The sequence below is a fragment of the Molothrus aeneus genome, chromosome 30 (genome assembly GCF_037042795.1).
Source record: "Molothrus aeneus isolate 106 chromosome 30, BPBGC_Maene_1.0, whole genome shotgun sequence".
Lineage (NCBI taxonomy): Eukaryota > Metazoa > Chordata > Aves > Passeriformes > Icteridae > Molothrus > Molothrus aeneus.
In genome coordinates, this window is record NC_089675.1 from 1,652,558 (window position 1) to 1,670,243 (window position 17,686).

At 64.4% G+C, this 17,686-nt stretch overlaps 3 protein-coding genes across 4 annotated transcripts; 1 reads left to right on the forward strand and 2 right to left on the reverse strand.

Annotated features, from left to right (window-relative positions):
• Nucleotides 1–215: 215 nt before the first annotated feature.
• On the reverse strand, nt 216–2,446 carry MIP (major intrinsic protein of lens fiber). Its single transcript, XM_066567714.1, has 4 exons — nt 2,087–2,446; nt 1,064–1,228; nt 898–978; nt 216–431 (listed from the first exon to the last, which is right to left on the reverse strand). The coding sequence occupies exons 1-4, from the start codon at nt 2,444–2,446 to the stop codon at nt 216–218; spliced, it is 822 nt and encodes a 273-aa protein (XP_066423811.1).
• A 992-nt stretch (nt 2,447–3,438) lies between these two features.
• Nucleotides 3,439–5,627, reverse strand: LOC136567814 (aquaporin-4-like). Its single transcript, XM_066567565.1, has 5 exons — nt 5,613–5,627; nt 4,488–4,808; nt 4,264–4,416; nt 4,105–4,185; nt 3,439–3,639 (listed from the first exon to the last, which is right to left on the reverse strand). Exons 1-5 carry the CDS (start codon nt 5,625–5,627, stop codon nt 3,439–3,441), a joined length of 771 nt encoding a protein of 256 aa, XP_066423662.1.
• Nucleotides 5,628–8,528: 2,901 nt separating this feature from the next.
• On the forward strand, nt 8,529–16,064 carry RBMS2 (RNA binding motif single stranded interacting protein 2). Of its 2 annotated transcripts, none has more exons than XM_066567629.1 (13): nt 8,529–8,624; nt 9,934–10,082; nt 10,210–10,268; nt 10,356–10,447; nt 10,539–10,696; nt 12,091–12,170; nt 12,434–12,543; nt 13,711–13,757; nt 13,842–13,935; nt 14,026–14,073; nt 14,944–15,051; nt 15,149–15,226; nt 15,763–16,064. In XM_066567629.1, the coding sequence occupies exons 1-13, from the start codon at nt 8,559–8,561 to the stop codon at nt 15,841–15,843; spliced, it is 1,170 nt and encodes a 389-aa protein (XP_066423726.1). In that variant the 5' UTR covers nt 8,529–8,558; the 3' UTR covers nt 15,844–16,064. The 2 variants fall into 2 exon arrangements, with proteins under 2 accessions (XP_066423726.1, XP_066423727.1); XM_066567630.1 differs by having other exon boundaries at nt 8,545–8,624; nt 9,937–10,082.
• Nucleotides 16,065–17,686: the final 1,622 nt, after the last annotated feature.

Below are 17,686 nucleotides of genomic sequence, written 5' to 3' on the forward strand. Positions count from 1 at the left end.
CCGAACACAGAAGTCCCGCCGCGGCGGGGCGGGGCGGCCCCGGCCCGGTACGGGCGGCCCCGGGCAGCCCGGTTGGCCGGTTCCCGGCAGCAGCGGGGCCCCGCCGCCGCCCGCCCGCCGCGCCGCGCCGCACACACACGCACCACACGCACCGCGGCGGCCCCGTCACAGCAAAGCAGCGGCGGGCGCGGGGCCGCGCCCCGGGACGGGCTCCGTTACAGCCCCTGCGTCTTCAGCTCCAGCGGCTCTGCCGGCGGCTCGGGCGGCGGCTCGGCGGCGGCGACGGCGGCGGCGGTGACGGCGGTGGGGGCGGGCGGCTCTCCCTTGAGGGCGGCCAGGCGCTCGGCCAGGCTGCGCGGCCGCGGGCACAACGCGAACTCGTAGAGCACCGCGCCCAGCGCCGCGCCCAGCAGCGGGCCCGCCCAGTACACCTGCGGGGGGGCGGCGTGGGCACCGGGACCGGGGCATCCCCGGCTCCCCGCCCTCCGGGGTGGACACGGTACCCACCCCGCTGATGCCCGGGCGCCGGCCCATTCGGGGCCACCCGTGTCCCGGTGAGCGGGGGACGGCGCGTGTCCCCCTCCCCGGGATGTCCCCGGGGTGGGCAGGACCAATCTCCCGCTCCCCGGGATATCCCCGGTGGGGCAGGACCCCTCTCCCGCTCCCTGGGATGTCCCCGGTGGGCAGGACCCCTCTCCCGCTCCCTGGGATGTCCCCGGTGGGACCCAGGATGTCGAGGGGGGTGCCTAGCGCCCTGGGGTGCTGCTGTCACCGTGGTGACACCGGCAGCCACCCGCCTTCAGCGGGGACACAGGGGCTGGGGCAGGACAAGCGGGGAAGGACTGGGGGGGGCCCGGTGCGGGTTTGGGGGTCCCCGTCCGTCCCCCCCCCACTTACCCAGTGGTTGGCGAAGTTGCGGGTGATGACGGCGGGGGCGAAGGAGCGAGCGGGGTTCATGCTGGCACCCGTGTAGTGGATCTGCGGGGGGATTGGGCAGTGGGGGGCTGCACAGCTGCCCCCCAACCCCTTCCCAGCCCCTGGGGGTCCCCGCGGCCGCCCTTACCCCGAAGAGGTGGCCGAGGGCGAGGGAGAAGCCGACGGGCACGGCGGCCATGGCCGGGCGCCCGTCGTGACGGTCGTCGAAGCTGGCGAAGACGCAGAGGACGAACTGGGCGGTCAGGAGCAGCTCCACCACCGTGCCCTGGCCCGGGCCCACGCCGGGGTGCAGCTGCGTGGGGAGAGGGCTCAGCACCCCGAAGAGTTGTTCCCCCATTCCCCCCCCCCCCAGCACCCCAAATCCTCCCTCGTTATCTTTCCACACCCCAAAATTCCACTGTACCATAAAACTTTCCTCATCTCCAAATTCCTCTGGGGTGCCCAGCCTCCATTGCTGTCCCACATCAATCCAAACCCTAAAACATCTTCTGGACTCCCCAATCCACCCTCAAACACCTCTGAACCCCAGAACTCCCATTACAGCCCCATGGTACCCCAAAACACCTCCTGGACCTCCCCAGTTCTCCCAAACCACTTCCTGGATTGCCCCAGTTCCCCCAAACCACCTCCTGGACCCCCAAATTCCTCCAAAACACCTCCTGGACCCCCTCAATTCCCCCAGACCTCTCTGAACCCCTCATCCCCCCATTTCAGTCCCATGGTACCCCAGATCCCAAAACAACCCCCGAACTCCCCTCATCCTTCCAAATCCCCATTACAGCCCCAAAGTACCTCAGACCCCCAAACCACTTCCTGGACCCCCCAATTCCCCCAAACCACCTCCTGGACCCCCCAATTCCCCCAAACCTCCTCCTGGACCCCCCAATTCCCCCATGGTATCCCAGATCCCAAAACAATCCCCGGACTCCCTCCATCCCTCCATTACAGCCCCAAAGTACCTCAGACCCCCCCAAACACTACCTGGAGCCCCCAATCCCCCCAAACCCTTATTACAGTCCCAAAGTATCTCAGACCCCCCAAACACCTCCTGGAGCCCCCAATCCCCCCCAAACCCTCATTACAGCCCCCACCCCACAATCCCCCAGCCCCACAGACACCCCCAGCCCCCCAATCCCCCCCCCGTGCTCACCGCGCTGAGGCCGAGGGTGCCACGGACGGGGCCGGGGGTCACCCCATAGAGCACCCCGGCTCCGGCCAGCATTCCCAACACCTGGGCCAGCAGGTAACCCAGGGCACGGGGCAGGGAGAGCTGCGAGGCCATCAGGAAGGCCAGCGTGATGGCCGGGTTGACGTGACCCCCGCTGACATTGCCCAACGCCTGCACCAGGGTGGTCTGGGCCAGCCCGAAGGCCAAGGCGGCCCCCACAACGCTGGGGGGGCCCGGGGCCCAGCGCAGGGAGGCCCCCAGCCCCAGCAGGGCATAGAGGAGGCTGCCCAGGAACTCGGCCAGGACGGCCCTCCAGAAGGCGGACGAGCGCAGCTCCCGCATGGCCTGGCCCCGCTGCCGCCCGCCACGGCCCCGCTCCCCTCCCCGGGGGCCGCCCGTGCCCACCTTTATAAGCCCCCCCCGGGCCGGCCCCGGGGGTGGGATCCCACCTACGCCACCCCCCCCACCCCCACACCCCCGTTAACCGATTCGCTGCCCGGGGCACGGGACAGGTGACACGCGGTGAGGAACCCCCCGGGCATCCCCGCACCCCACAATAGTAGGGACCCCCCCCTCCCCACTAGAGCTGCGCCGCCCCCATCCCTGGGGGTTTTTTTTGGGGGGGGGGGCTGTGACCCATTGATGCCCTCAGTGGGGTTTAGGGGACCCCCCTTGCTGGGGGCCAGCACTGACACACCTCAAACCCCCCCCCCCCCCCAAAATGTTGTGGGGACACTTTGGGGCAACCCCGGCTGGGAGCCGCCCCCCACCCCGAGGGAGGGGCGCTGGGTGGGGGCTGTGGGGTGGGGGTTGTGGGGTGGGGGCTGTGGGGTGTCGTCCCCCCCCCGATGCTGTTGTCTGCGGGAGGGTTTATTCAGCCCGGCTTAGCGGGCGCTGAGTCCCCGAGCCGGGGGGATTAAAGCCCGGCCCGGCCATTGGCGCCCGGCGGAATCTGCCGGGGCTGCAGAGGCCACCACAAAGGGCTTTGCTGCGCTCAGCTCCCCGGCACGGGACGGGGCTGACGGGGGGTCCCGGCCCCCGCCCTCACCGGGGGGGCCGCGGGGAGGGAGAACCCGCCCCGCCCGCAGCCCCCGGTGTCGCGGGGTCGCGGTGCCGCAGCCCCCCGGGGTCCCGGTGCCGTGGTCGAGACCCCCTCCCCGCTCCCCTCACAGCATCGCTCCGCACCCACCTGCGACCCCAACGCAACTTTAATCCCCCAAAACACCTTGAAGTAAAAGGGGAGGGGGCCCGGAGCCGCCCACCCTGTGGGTGCCCCACGGATGCGGTGTCAAGGGGTGGAGGATCGGGGGACTGCGGTGGAACGGGGGGGGGGCTCAGGCAGTGCCCTGCTCGGCTGGGGGGGGTGGGGGGCAGCGGGCCACCGAGGAGGGGGACAGGCTGGGGGTCTCCACCAGAGCCACGTCCCGGCAGGCGAGGCAGGCGCTGAGCTTCTCCCGGGAGGCTCCGGGTGCCAGGATGAACTCGTAGGAGAGCCCGGCCAGCACCGCGCCCAGCACCGGCCCCAGCCAGTACACCTGGAGGGGGACAGAGAGCTGGGGGGGTCCCAGGGACGGGGGGGACACCCGGGGATGGGGGGACAGGGGACCCCACCCCAGGGATGGGTATGGAGCAGAGGAAGCTGCCCCAGGGATGAGGGCAGCAGTGGGGAGGGGGTGTGGCTTGTCCCAAGGATGGCAATAGGGGGGACACAGCGGTCCTGTGATGGTGACACCATGAGACCCTTGGGGACACCGTGAGGACCCTCGGGGTCATGGCTGGTGCTGACCTGTCCCAGGGGGACCCAGGGAAGGGAAGGGAAGGGAAGGGAAGGGAAGGGAAGGGAAGGGAAGGGAAGGGAAGGGAAGGGAAGGGAAGGGAAGGGAAGAACCAGGAACCGCCATCCTGGGGTGGGGATGGGACCACAGCGGTCACACACTGTCGCTGGAGACCCCCCTCTTACTTGGGGACTCTGGGGGAGCCCCAGGTTGCCCCCAACTCACCCAATGATCATCCCAGAGCCCGGTGACGATGGCCGGCCCCAGCGAGCGTGCGGGGTTCATGCTGCCCCCCGAGAACGGCCCCTGTGGGTGACGGGAGAGGGGTCAGGGGCTGGTGGGGTGGGGACCCCGTGGGCAGGTGGGACACGGGGGGGTCCTTACTGCGGCCAGGGCACCGGCGGCCACGGCGCTGCCCAGGGCCAGCCCAGCCTGTGGGGCTGCGTGTTCAGAGGTGGCAAAGGCAGCCAGTGCCAGCTGGAAGGTGGCAAAGGTCTCCCATGCCAGCGCCGTCCCCGCCGTCCCCGCCGCGCTCACCTGCAGAAGGGAGGGACACCTGTCCAACCTGTCCAGTACCAGGGGATGGGCACAAAGATGGGGGCACTCACCCTGGTGACGAGCCCGGCGTCGTCCTGCAGCGCTGCACGGGCAGCAGCAGAGGCCAGCGTGGCCCCCGTGCACTGGGCCAGGAGCCCCAGGGCCCCGTGCAGGGCGCTCAGCTTGCGGGTGCACAGCAGGGCCAGCGTCAATGCAGGGTTGGCCTGGGGACCCCCGAGGGTGCAGACGAGCCCCCCGGCCACCAACCCCCCTGCCAGGGCTGGTGCCAGTGGTCCCGGGGATGCTGAAGCCCCCAGGACCACCCCCACGAAGATGAGGGTGGCCAGCAGCTCTGCCAGCACCCCCCGCCAGAAGCGGCCACTGCACAGCTCCTGGGGGGACAGTGGGGTCGGGGGTCACCCCATGGGCACTGCCAGGAGGGGGTGGCACAAAGGGGGGGTGGCAGGGGGGCAGGGGGGTTTGGGGATGGGGTATTTTGGGGTGGGGTGCCATGGCAACAGGATGCCCCGGTGGTTGGGTACCAGGGTGATGGGGGAGTTTTGTGAGGGGACCCCCCAACACCTGGGTACCACAGTGGGGGGGTTCCTCGGTGATGGGGTGCCCTGGTGATGGGGTGCCATGGCAACAGGACGCACCAATGATTGGGTAATTTTGTGAGGGGACCCCCCCAACACCTGGGTACCACAGTGGGGGGGTTCCTCGGTGATGGGGTGCCCTGGTGATGGGGTGCCCTGGTGATGGGGTGCCCCAGTTTTTGGGATGGGGTACCTCAGAGATGGGGTACCTTGGGGATGGGACCCCTCAGCACCTGGGCACCATAGTGGGGGATACTGGGGCAATGGGGTGCCACGGAAACAGGATGCCCCAGTTTTTGGGTACCTATGGGGATGGGCTACCTTGGGGATGGGACCCCTCAGCACCTGGGCACTGTGGTGAGAGGATGTCCTGGCAATGGGGTCACAGGGATGAAGGGGGGACAGCAGCCACAACAGGGCCAGGGGTCACAGTGAGGGACTCCCCTGTGCCAGGGCTACGAGCTGGGCACTGAAGTGACAGATTTGGGGAGTCCCCATGAGTTAGGGGCTGCTCACCCACCCCCCCCGGCAGGGAGGGACTCTGGGGCTGTGGTTTTGGGGAGGGGGCTGGGGGGGTCAGGGCCGCTCGCAGGGTCTTACCTCCCCAATGGCCATGGTGCAGCTGGCACTGCCACCCCTGTCACCCCCCTGTTGTCCTGACACACCCCAGCAGTGCCACCCCCTTGGCACAGGGCAGCCCTGAGGTGCTGAGGGTGGGGCAGGATTTTGGGAGGGGGCTATGAGGGGGGGGTCCTTGGAGCATCCCTGGGTGCCATGGCAACCCCCGGGACCCTTTGGGGTGTTGCCAGGACAACCAGAGATGAAAGGCTGGGATGAAAGGCCAGGGGGGAATGGGGGGGGGGGGGTGTCACACATCTGGGATGAGAGTGGGGACAGGGCTGTCCCTGGCAGGGTGACCAGGATGGGTCACACACCTGGAACAAGAATTGGGGACAGGGGGGAGTGTCACACATCTGCCACTGTTCAGGGACAGAGGTGTCCTGGGGGGGGGGTGGGTCACACACCTGGGACAAGAACTGGGGACAGGGGTGTCCCTGGGAGTGTCACACATCTGCCACTGTTCAGGGACAGGGGTGTCTTGGGGGTGTCACACACCTGGGACAATTCAGGGTATCCCGGGGTGGGAGGGGGTCACACAGTTGCCACAAACTGGGGGACAATGGTGTCCCAGGGGTGTCACACACCCGGGACAAGCCCGGGGCCGGGTCTGACCCCACCGTGGGTGCGGTGGGAGGGATCCGGGGCCGGAGAGGGTTGGGGGAGGCCCAGCCCCGGTGCCCCCCCCGGGCCGTGGCTCTGCCGGCTCAGCAGCGGCCCCGCACGTGGGGTGAGTCAGCGGGCGAAGCCCTGGCTCAGCACGGGGGGGCCCCGGCGCTGCTGAGCCCGGCAAAGCCAGAACAATCCACGGCCACAAAGGGCTGGGACAGCGCCGGGACACGCGGGGGGACACCAGGGGGACAGCCCTGGGGGGGATGTGGGGGGGTGTTTGGGGGGAATACAGGGGAATATGGGGGGGATATGTGGGGGACACCGGGGGCACAGCCCTGGAGGGGTGTGGGTTTTAAGGGGGGGGACACCCGGGGGACAGCCCTGGGGGGGATGTAGGGCGGAATACGGGGGGATATGTGGGGGGAATACGGGGGGATATGTGGGGGACACTGGGGGGACAGCCCTGGAGGGGGGGTTTAGGGGGAATATGGGGGGGTCATGCAGGGGGACAGCCCTGGGGGGGTTTATAGGAGGGGAATATGTGGGGGATACTGGTGGGATAGCCCTGGGGATGTGGGGGGTTTTGGGGAAATATGGGGGGATATGTGGGGGACACACAGGGGGATATGAGGGGGTACAGTGGGGAGGGGAGATGTGGGGGGAACAGCTGGGGGACATGTGGGGAACACCCTGTGGGGACAATTTGGGGATGCTGTGGTGACACAATGTGGTGGCACATGTGGCCAGTCACGGGGGGGACACAGAGAGGGGACATCTGGGGGGACACCGAGCAGGACAAGGGGATGGAGGGGGTCCCCAGGACCCTGCGCCCCCCATTGTGCCCCTGGGGTTCTGTGTCATCTCACAGACCTTCTGGGGACCACCAGAGGTGTCCCCAAGACCTACCCATCTTGTCTTGTAGACCCCCCAGGTGTCCTGTGACCCCCCCAACCCTGCCCTACAGACTCTCCAGCTGCCCCACAAGCCCCCCCCAGTACTCCCAGGCCTGTTCTGCAGCTCAGGTGCCCCCAAGATGCCCCTCCAGGTGTCCTATGACCCCCCCAATCCTGCCCATAGACCCCCTCAGGAGCCCCCAGCACCCCCAATCCTACCCTATAGACCCCAAAATGCCACAACCTGCCACAAAGACCCCCCTCAGGATCCTCTACAAACACTCAGATACCTTCAGATGCCCCCAGGATGCCCCAGAGACCCCCCGGTGCCCCCGGAATCCTCCCATCCTACTCTACACAACCCCCTGCACCCCTCAATCCTGCCCTGCAGACATACAGAGCCCGCCAGAAACCCCAATCTCGTCCCCCAGACCCTCAAGACGCCCTCACAGACCCCTCAGGTGCTCCCCAGACCCCTCAGGTGCCCCCCAAATTCCGCCTTTCCCCACTCCAAGATGGCGGCCCCCATCGCCGCCTCAGAAATGGGCGTGGCCTGGCTCCGTCACGTGACGGAGGAAAGGCGCCAATATGGCGGCGGGCGGGGTGTGGTGACCAACCACGTGACCAGTGCCTCCAAAATGGCCGCGCCCACGGTGAAGGCGGGGAGGCGGGGCCAAGGGGGTAATGGCGGCGGTGGGCGGGGCTTCACTTAAAGGGACCGCACCGTACCGGGGTGGGGGGGTCCGTGAGGTCCCCCCGGCGCGGGGGGGGGCTCGGGGGGGTGCAGCCCCTCCGGGGGTTCGTGAGAGGGACCCCCCCCTTTCCCGGTTGAGGCCGCTGCGGGAGGGGAGGGGTGCGGGATCCCCCCTGCCATGTCCCCCGGTGTCCTCCCGGTGTTCCCTGGGTGTCCCCCCCGTGTCCCGGGCGGTCTTGGGGGGAGGGGGGGGTCTCATTTGGGGGGGGGGGGGGGGGTTCGTGGCTGTCGCGGGGCTGACGGGGGTCACTGAGGGGGGGACGGGCGGCACCGGAGGTGACACCGGGGGGCGGCGAGGGGCAGCACTGGGGGGTGACGGGGACCACCGGAGGAGAACGGGCAGGACCGGGGGGTCACGGGTGGCACCGGGGAGTGACACCGGGAGAGGACGGGAGGCACCGGGGGGTGACGGGCGGCACCGGGGGTGACACCGGGGGGTAACGGGTAGGACCGGGGGTGACAGGGACCACCGGGGGAGGACGGGCAGGACTGGGGTGTGACACCGAAGGAGCACGGGCAGCACCGGGGTGTGCCGGGGACCACCGGAGGAACCCGGGCAGCACCGGGCGGGGAGCGGCGCTAGGACCCGGCGCGGCGGGGCCCGCCCGGATTCCAGGCTGGCTCCCGGTGTGACGTCACGCCCGGTCCCGGCCCCTCGCGCTCGGGAAAATGCTGCTCTCGGTGCCGCCGCGCTCGGGGCTCCCCGCCTTCGCCTACAACAAGGGCGGCAAGAAGGTACCGGGAGGGCGGCGGGACCCGGTGGGCCCGGTCCGGTCCGGTGTGGGGCGGGGGGGGGATCCGTGGGGGCGGATCCGGGGCCGTCCCGGCGGGACAGGCCCGGGAGGAGGGGGGGGGCGGGGGGGGCGGGGAATGGGGGGGGGGTGCTGGGAAAGGGGGGGACACCCCCACCGAGTCACCCCCCCCTCAACACCATGAACGGAGCGGGGACACCCCCCCGCCCCCCCCCGGTGAGCTCCGGTTTTCCCGGGGGTGCGCCGCTATCCCCCCCCCCCCGATTCGTGCCTCAGTTTCCCTCCGCATCCCGTGATGGAAGGCGGGGGTCACCCCCATTGCCGCCTCCCTCCCCGCATACCGGGGGACACCGGGGCGGGATTTGGGGGGGTCGGGGGTGGAATTTGAGGGGGGGTCGGGGGACACCGGGACAGGGGGTTGGGAGAGGGGGGGAGGGGAAGGTGGGGACCCCCTGAGTTGGGGGATGGGAGAGAGGGGGATGGGGACCCTTGAGGGAGGGGGAAGGAGGGGTTTGGGTTTGGGGGTCCTGGGGGAGCTAATGGGGTGCGGGGAGGAGGTAAAGGGGTCGGGGGAAATGATGGGGTTGGGGGGAAATGATGGGGTCGGGGGGAGATAATGGGGTGCAGGGGGGAGATAATGGGGTTGGGGGGAATTTATGGGGTTCAGAGGAGGAATCCAGGGGTCCTTCTCTCCAGGGCGGAGATTTTGGGGTTGAGAGGAAATGATGGGATCCAGGGGGGAGATAATGGGGCTGGGGAGAAGTTATGGGGTCCAGGGGGGAGATAATGGGTCCAGGGGGAGATAATGGGGTTGGGGGGAAATTTTGGGGTCCAGGGTAAGATAATGGGGTGCAGGGGTGAGATAATGAGGTCAGGGAGGAGATAATTAGGTTCATGGTGAGATAATGGGGTCGGGGGGAGATAATGGGGTTGAGGGGAAATTATGGGGTCCGGGGGTCCTTCTCTCCAGGGATGAGATTTTGGGGTCGGGGAGAAATGATGGAGTCGGGGGGAAATGATGGGGTCCAGGGTGAGATAATGGGGTGCAGGGGTGAGATAATGGGGTCCAGGGGGAGATAATGGGGTCCAGGGGGACATAATGGCGTCAGGGGGAAATTATGGGGTCCAGGGCTCCTTCTCTCCAGGGGGGAGACCCTGGGGTCCAGGGTGAGCCCCCCAGGATGGGCTGAACCCCTCTTGGGGTGTCTCAGGCAGTCCCTCATTGAGGGGGGGAGGATTTTGGGTTTTGGGGGGGCTGCAGCAGAGCTGACCCCCCTACCCCCCCCCTCCAGCAGCCCTATGTGCCCCCGGCCCAGCCCCTGGGCCCCCCCAGCCCCAGCCCAGCCGGGGGGGCCCCGGACCAGCTCAGCAAGACCAACCTCTACATCCGGGGGCTGCACCCCGGCACCACCGACCAGGACCTGGTCAAGCTCTGCCAGCCGTGAGTGGGGCGGGGGTCCCGCTGTGTCCCCCCACCCCCTCCTCCTCCCCAGAACCCCTCGGGAAGGGTGGGGGGCGCTGGGGGTCCCCCTGAATCCTGACACCCCCTTTTTGCCCCCCAAACCCAGCTATGGGAAGATCGTCTCCACCAAAGCCATCCTGGATAAAACAACCAACAAGTGCAAAGGTTTGGGGGGACAGTGGGGTTAGGGTGGGGGGGTTTGTTTTTTTTTTTGGGGGGGGGTCTCTCTGACCTCTCCTCCCCCCTGCCCAGGTTATGGTTTCGTGGACTTTGACAGCCCCACGGCCGCCCAAAAAGCCGTGACAGCCCTGAAGGCCAGCGGGGTGCAGGCACAGATGGCCAAGGTACCAAACCCCCCCACCTCCCCACCGACCCCCAGAAACCCCCCGGGACCCCTCCAGGAGCCCCCTCCCCTGGGCTGACCCCTCCCCACAGCAACAGGAGCAGGACCCCACCAACCTGTACATCTCGAACCTGCCGCTGGGCGTGGACGAGCAGGAGCTGGAGGCGCTGCTGAAGCCCTTCGGGCAGGTGGTCTCCACCCGCATCCTGCGCGACCCCCACGGCGCCAGCAGGGGCGTGGGATTCGCACGGTACGGGGCGGGAGGGGGGACGGGACGGGGCGACCACCGGGAGGGAGGGTTGGTGCTGCTGGGGGGGCTGCACACAGCTGGGGGGGCTGCGGGGAGTGGGGGGTGTGGGGCTGGGGGGGCTGAAGATCATGGGGAGGGCTGGGGGGAGAGGGATCTGGGGGGGCTGCACAGATCTGGGGGGCTGTAGGGGATGGGGGGGTCAGATGATGGGGAGGGGTGGGGGGACAGGGATCTGGGGGGGCTGCACAGATCTGGGGGGGCTCGGGAGGATGGGGAGGGCTGGGGGGCCCATGGGGCTGAGGGGACAGGGATTTGGGGGGGCTACACAGATCTGGGGGGGCTCGGGAGGATGGGGAGGGCTGGGGGGCCTATAGGGCTGAGGGGACAGGGATTTTGGGGGGGCTGCACAGATCTGGGGGCGCTCAGGAGGAGGGGAGGGCTGGGGGGGGGGGCAGGGATTGAGGGAGCTTCCAGAGCTGGGGGGCTGCAGGAGGTTTGGGGGTGTATGGGGCTGGGGGGGGGTGAGGATGATGGGGAGGTGAGGAACTTGGGGGGCTGCACACAGCTGGGGGGGCTGCAGGGATTTGGAGGGGCTGCAGGGGATTGGGGGTGTGTGGGGCTGGGGGGGGTCAGGTCAGGAGGATGGGGAGGGCTGGGGGGGCCCATGGGGCTGAGGGGACAGGGATCTGGGGGGGCTGCACAGATCTGGGGGGCTGTAGGGGATGGGGGGGCTCAGGATGATGGGGAAGGCTGGGGGGACAGGGATTTGGGGGGGGCTGTAGGGGATGGGGGGGCTCAGGAGGCTGGGGAGGGCTGGGGGGCCCATGGGGCTGGTGGGACAGGGATTTGGGGGGGCTACACAGATCTGGGGGGGCTCGGGAGGATGGGGAGGGCTGGGGGGGGGCAGGGATTGGGGGGGCTTCCAGAGCTCGGGGGGCTGCAGGGATTTGGGGGGGCTTCAAGAGCTGGGGGGACTGCAGGGGATTGGGGGTGTGTGGGGCTGGGGGGGATCAGGAGCATGGGGAGGGCTGGTGGGACAGGGATCTGGGGGGGCTACATGGGGCTGGGGGGGCACAGAGGGTTGGGGGGGAGCACACAGAACTGGGGGGGCACACAGGAGGGGGGGCACACATAGAGCTGGGGGGTCACACAGAACTGGGGGGGCACAGATTTGGGGGGGCTGCAAGGAGCTGGGAGGAGCACAGAGATTTGGGGGAGCACACAGAGCTGAGGGGGCACACACAGAACTGGGGGGGTCACACACAGAACTGGGGGGGCTGCACGGGGTATTGGGGGGGCACACACAGAACTGGGGGGGCTGCACGGGATATTGGGGGGGCACACAGAACTGGGGGGCCCCCCCTGGCCCCCCGGCCCAGCCCCGCTCCCCCCAGGATGGAATCCACGGAGAAGTGCGAGGCCGTCATCACCCACTTCAACGGGAAATTCATCAAAACCCCCCCGGGGGTGCCAGGTGGGCCGGGGGGGGCCCGGGAGGGGAATTTGGGGGGGCTGGGGGGGGCCCAGGAAGGGATTTGGAGATTTTGGGGGTGCTGGGGGGGGGGTCAGGGAGGGAATTTTGGGGATTTTAGGGATTTTGAGGGTGCTGGGAGGGGGATTTGGGGATTTTGGGGGTGCTGGGGGGGTCAGGGAGGGGATTTGGGGTATTTGGGGGGTCAGGGAGGGGATTTTGGGGGTGCTGGGGCTGGCTGGCAGCACTGACACCCCCCCCCCCAGCCCCCCCAGACCCCCTCCTCTGTAAATTTGCTGATGGGGGGCAGAAGAAGAGGCAGAGCCAGGGCAAGTTCGTGTCCAACGGCAGAGCCTGGGCCCGGGACGGCGACACGGTGAGGGGGGCACAGGGGGTTGGGGGGTTTAAAAAAAAAATTTATAATTTGTTATAAGTTTTGTTAAAAAATTAAGTGTTTAGAATGAATTTTTAAAAAAGTACTTTGTAATTTGTGTTATTGCTGAGAGAGCTGACAAAGCCACTGTATATAATATATATAACATATGTAATATGTGAAACATATTATATATATATAAAATATATATATAATATATACTAATTTATATATTTTATATATATAATACCATACACAAGGTATATGTTATATATATTACATTAAAATATAAAAATTCAAGTATTTTTATTTTCTAGTATATTTCTAATTTTATTTTCTAATATATTTTCTGTTCTAATATATTCTCATATATATTCTATTTAAATTTATGTATTTATATTTACATAAATATATATTTATTACTTATGCAAATAAACGTAATATATACGTAAAGAATAGATATATTTTAAAATAAATATAAAAATACATTTATTAATAAATATAAATAAATATATATTGTGTATTAATGTATTAATTAAATTTATAGAATATAAATTTATAGAATAATCAATTCATATAAACAAAAGACATATATTTATGAATAAAAATAAATGTATATAACTATAACGAAATATTTATTTATGACCCTTTCCCCCCACAATATATTGTTTTCTATTTATATTTATGTAAATGTATATTTATTCATTATTTATGCAAATAAATATATAAATAATGAGGATATAAAGAAATAGAAATATACATTTGCAAACAAATATATAAATAATGAGAAAATAAAGAAATAGAAATATACATTAGGAAATAAATATATAAATAATGAATATATAAAGAAATAGAAATATCCGTTTGCAAATATGAACAAATATAAGTATTTTGTAATAATATATTAATTAGCTTTGTATAATATATTCATGTAAATATAAATAAATATATTTATAAACAAAAATAAATATTTATTATAAAAATTAAATGTGTATATATATTTATATATAAATAATTCAGTATATATAACATATACTGAAACAAATCTGAAGAAACATAAATATTTACCTATAAATAATATAAATATAAATACATAGATTAATAATTATATAAACAACCAAACGCCATAAACACCTAAATGAACATTTATGACCCCTTTTGCCCCCACAGGGCACCGTGACCTTGGCCTACGACCCCGCCACGGCGCTGCAGAACGGGTGGGTGCCCCCGGGCCCCCCCGTGCCCGTCGGGGCGGGGGCTGCCGGCCGCGGCCCCCCCAGCCCTGACCCCCCGCCCCGCAGGTTCTACCCCGCGCCCTACGGGCTGGCCCCCGGCCGGATGCTGCCCCCCGCCGCCCTGGCCCCCTACCTGCCCTCCCCGGTCTCCTCATACCAGGTACGGGGGCCTGGCGGGGCTTGCGGGAGGGGGGGGTCCCCACCTGGCCAAGGGGAGACCCCGCCCGCTGCCACCTGGTGTCACCCACAGGTCCACGGCCCCGCCTGGATGCACCAGTCCTACCTCGTGCAGCCCACGGTGAGCCACGCCCCTTGCCACGCCCAGTGCCACACCCATGCCACGCCCCGTGCCACACCCAGTGCCACACCCCATGTCACACCCAGTGCCACCCCCAGTGCCACACCCTGAGGGGTGTAGGGCTGGTGGGAACCCCCTCTTGGATTGGCCCCACCCACCCCTGCCCCACCCACCTTTGCTCCACCCACCTTTGCTCCACCCCGTGCAGTCAGGCCACTCCCACTTTGCCATAAAGCCACACCCACCTTTGTCAGGCCCTGCCCATTTTGGTGTCGCTTTGGGGGTCCCCGGGCCCTGTCCTGTGTCCCCTCCCCATGGGTGCAAAGTCCCCATGTCCCCCCAGTGTCCCCATGTCCCTGTGTCCCTCCATGGCCTCCTGTGTCCCCATGTCCTCATGTCCCCAGTGTCCCTATGTCCCCCCTGTGTCCCCTCGCTGACACTGCCCTGCACGGCGCGGTGCTGGCCCCCACCATGTCCCCATGTCTGTTCCCATGTCTGTCCCCATGTCCCCATGTCTGTCCCCATGTCTGTCCCCGTGTCCCCATGTCTGTCCCCGTGTCCCACAGGGTGCAGTGCTGGCCCCCGCCATGTCCCCATGTCTGTCCCTGTGTCCCCATGTCCCCATGTCTGTCCCCATATCTGTCCCCATGTCCCACAGGGTGCAGTGCTGGCCCCTGCTGTGTCCCCATGTCCCCATGTCTGTTCCTGTGTCCCCATGTCCCCATATCTGTCCCCATGTCCCCATATCTGTCCCCATGTCTGTCCCACAGGGCGCAGTGCTGGCCCCTGCCGTGTCCCCGTGTCCCCGTGTCCCCATATCTGTCCCCATGTCCCCATATCTGTCCCCATGTCCCCATGTCTGTCCCACAGGGCGCGGTGCTGGCCCCCGCCGTTGACCACGCCGTCCCCCTCCAGCCCTCCGTGGTGGCGCCCCTGGCCCAGCAGCTCGGTCACCTCTCTCTGGGCAGCGCTGGCACGGTAAGACCCCCCCTCCCCCACCCCAAGACCCCCCCCCCAGACCCCCGAGGACCCCTCCCCGACCCCCCTGACCCCCCCCCGGTGTCCCTGTCCCCAGTACGTCCCCGCTGCCGCCGCCGTCCCCGGAGCCTTCATCCCCCCGTACCCGCCGGTGCCCCCCGTCCTCCCGCTGGAGGTGAGTGAGGGGGGTCCGGGAGGGGTTTGGGGTGCAGGGTTTGTGGGTTCAGGGTTTGGGGTTCAGGATTTGGGAGTGCAAAATTTGGGGGTGCAGCGTTTTGGGGTCCGGGAGGGGTTTTGGGGGAGCAGAATATGGGGGTGAAGGATTTGTAGGTCACGATTTGGAGCTGCAGGGTTTGGGGGTTCAGGATTTGGAGGTTCAGAATTTGGGGGTGCAGAATTTCGGGGAGCAGGGTTTGGAGTGCAGGATTTGGGAGTTCAGGACTTTGGGGTGCTGGCTTTGTGGGTGCAGGCTTTGTGGGTTCAGGATTTGAGGATTCAGGATTTGGGGTGCAGGGTTTGTAGGTGCAGAATTTGGGGGTGCAGGATTTGGAGTGCAGGGTTTGGGATTGCAGGGTTTGGGGGTGCAGGATTTTGGGGTGCAGCGTTTGGGGGTGCAGGATTTGGGGGGGCAGCATTTGAGGGTTCAGGATTTGGGGATTCAGGATTTGGGGTTCAGGGTTTTGGGGTGCATTAACCCCTCCCTCCCCGCAGGACGGCGGAGCCGCCCCCACCCACGCCCCCATTGAGTCTCCATCCGAGCCCGGCGCCTTCCCCTACCCCTACCCCAAGTAGCGGCGGGGGGGGCCCGGCCCGAGGGACCCCCCCCTCCCCAAAATCCCCCGGGATGGGACCCCCGCCCCCCAAAATACCCCGGGAAAGCTCCGAGCTCCGGGCGGGGGTCCCGGGTTGGGGTGGGGTGAAGGGGGGGGGGTCCCTCTTCCTCCCCCCTCCTCTTCCTCCCCCCTCGGAGGGCTTTTTTCTTCCTCCCGCGTTTTCTAAAAAAACTAAAAAAAAAAAAAAAGGCAAAAAAAAAAAAACAAAAAACCTTAACAAAAAACCCGTACACGCAAAAAAAAAAAAAAAAAAGATAAAAAAAGGAAAAAAAAGAAAAAAAAAAGGAAAAAAGGCCAAAAAAAAAAAAAGGGAAAAAAAGGCAAAAAAAGAAAAAGAAAAAAAAGGTGAAAATAAGGAAAAAAAAAAAGAAAAAAAAGGCAAAAAAAGAAAAGAAAAGAAAAAAAAAAAGGCAAAAGCCGCTGCCGCTGCCGCGCGCCGCCCCGGGGGGGGCACCGGGGATCCCGGCCGCCCCCCCCCGCCCCCTTCGTGCTTCCAGGGCCCGCGGCCCCGCCGGCCCCGGTGCCCCCCGTGCCTTCTGCTGCCCCCCCGTGCCCCCGGCTCGGGGTCTGGGGATGGAGGGGGGGGGCACATGGAGAACCCTCCAACGCCCCCCCCCCTCACCCACCCCAATCTCCGGGCACAGCCCCCCCGCAGGGCCGGGGGTGCTCCCCCACCCCCCCCCAGCCATTCCTGCCCCGGGGGGGTCGGTCAAGTGCAATAACCCCCCCAAAAGCCCCCAAAAATCCCCAAATCCGCCCCCCCCCAGCTTTGATGGGCGCCCCGAGGGTCAATCAGGCACTTTAGAGCCCCCCCCGCGCCCCCCCCCGTCCCCAGGGGCATCCCAGCCCCCCCCACCAATCCTCGCTGTCCCCCCCCCCCCCCACCCAGCGACAATCAGGGGGTCCCGCGGGGGGGGCTCTTGCAACCAAAGATTGGGGGGGGGGGAAAATGAGCAACCCCAGCCCCCCCCAAAAAGGCTTCGCACCCCCCCCCCCTCACCAGGGGTCTGTCCGTCCATCCCCCCCCCCTCAATATCCCCCACCCCCTGCCCAAATTGCTTCCAGCTCTGTGCCCCCCCCCAATCTCTCCCCAGGGGCCTCCCGGTTCTTCCAGCCCCCCCCCCCCCCCCCCCCCAAAATACAGGAGGGGTCCCCAGACCCCCCCCTCACCCACCACACATCTACCTCACCCCACAGCTCGGGGGGGCGCCCAGCCCCATTTTGGGGGTGTCGAGGGGGGGGGGTTCACCCCTTTACCCCCCCCCCCCAAGGGGTGACGCCCCCTCCCCCCCCGGTTTCAGCCATCACCCACCTCCCCCCCCCCCCTTTGCTGCTACAACCCAGCCCCCCCCACTTTGGTCGGGGGGCTGTGACCCCCCCAAGGAAGGAACCAAAGAGGGAGACCCCCCCCCCCAACCCCCCCCAACCCCCCCAAATCCTCCTGGACCCCCCCCCCGGGCCCCCCCATGCTGAGCCCCTGCCCCGCTGCTGGTTTGGAGGGGGGGGGGCTGAGAATTTTTGGGGGGGGGGGGTCCCATCAGTCCTGGGATGGGTGGGTGGGGATGGGGGGGGGGGAAACTCAAGGAAAATTCGAGACCCCCCCCCCCTTTCTCCTTTTTTTCGGCACCCCCCCCCCACCCCCTTTAATTTATACGTAGCGCATTTTGTACAGGTTTTTAAGTTGCTTTTTTTTAAAAAAGAAAAAAAAAAAAGATCTCCAGAGGTTTCTAGTTTTGTATTTTTCTTCCTCCTTGCTTCCGCGCTCGCCCCCCGCGACCCCCCCCAAAAAAAAAAAAAATACA

Coding starts and splice junctions, on each gene's coding strand:
- RBMS2 (XM_066567629.1), top strand. CDS start 8,559: ATGCTGCTCTCGGTGCCGCCGCGCTCGGGGCTCCCCGCCTTCGCCTAC. Junction 15,052..15,148: donor CTCTGGGCAGCGCTGGCACG/GTAAGACCCCCC, acceptor CCCTGTCCCCAG/TACGTCCCCGCTGCCGCCGC. Junction 15,227..15,762: donor CCCCCGTCCTCCCGCTGGAG/GTGAGTGAGGGG, acceptor CCCTCCCCGCAG/GACGGCGGAGCCGCCCCCAC.
- LOC136567814 (XM_066567565.1), bottom strand. Junction 4,417..4,487: donor ACGCCGGGCTCGTCACCAGG/GTGAGTGCCCCC, acceptor TCCCTTCTGCAG/GTGAGCGCGGCGGGGACGGC. Junction 4,186..4,263: donor CCGCCGGTGCCCTGGCCGCA/GTAAGGACCCCC, acceptor CGTCACCCACAG/GGGCCGTTCTCGGGGGGCAG.
- MIP (XM_066567714.1), bottom strand. CDS start 2,446: ATGCGGGAGCTGCGCTCGTCCGCCTTCTGGAGGGCCGTCCTGGCCGAG. Junction 1,229..2,086: donor GCACCCTCGGCCTCAGCGCG/GTGAGCACGGGG, acceptor CTCCCCACGCAG/CTGCACCCCGGCGTGGGCCC. Junction 979..1,063: donor CCCTCGGCCACCTCTTCGGG/GTAAGGGCGGCC, acceptor ATCCCCCCGCAG/ATCCACTACACGGGTGCCAG.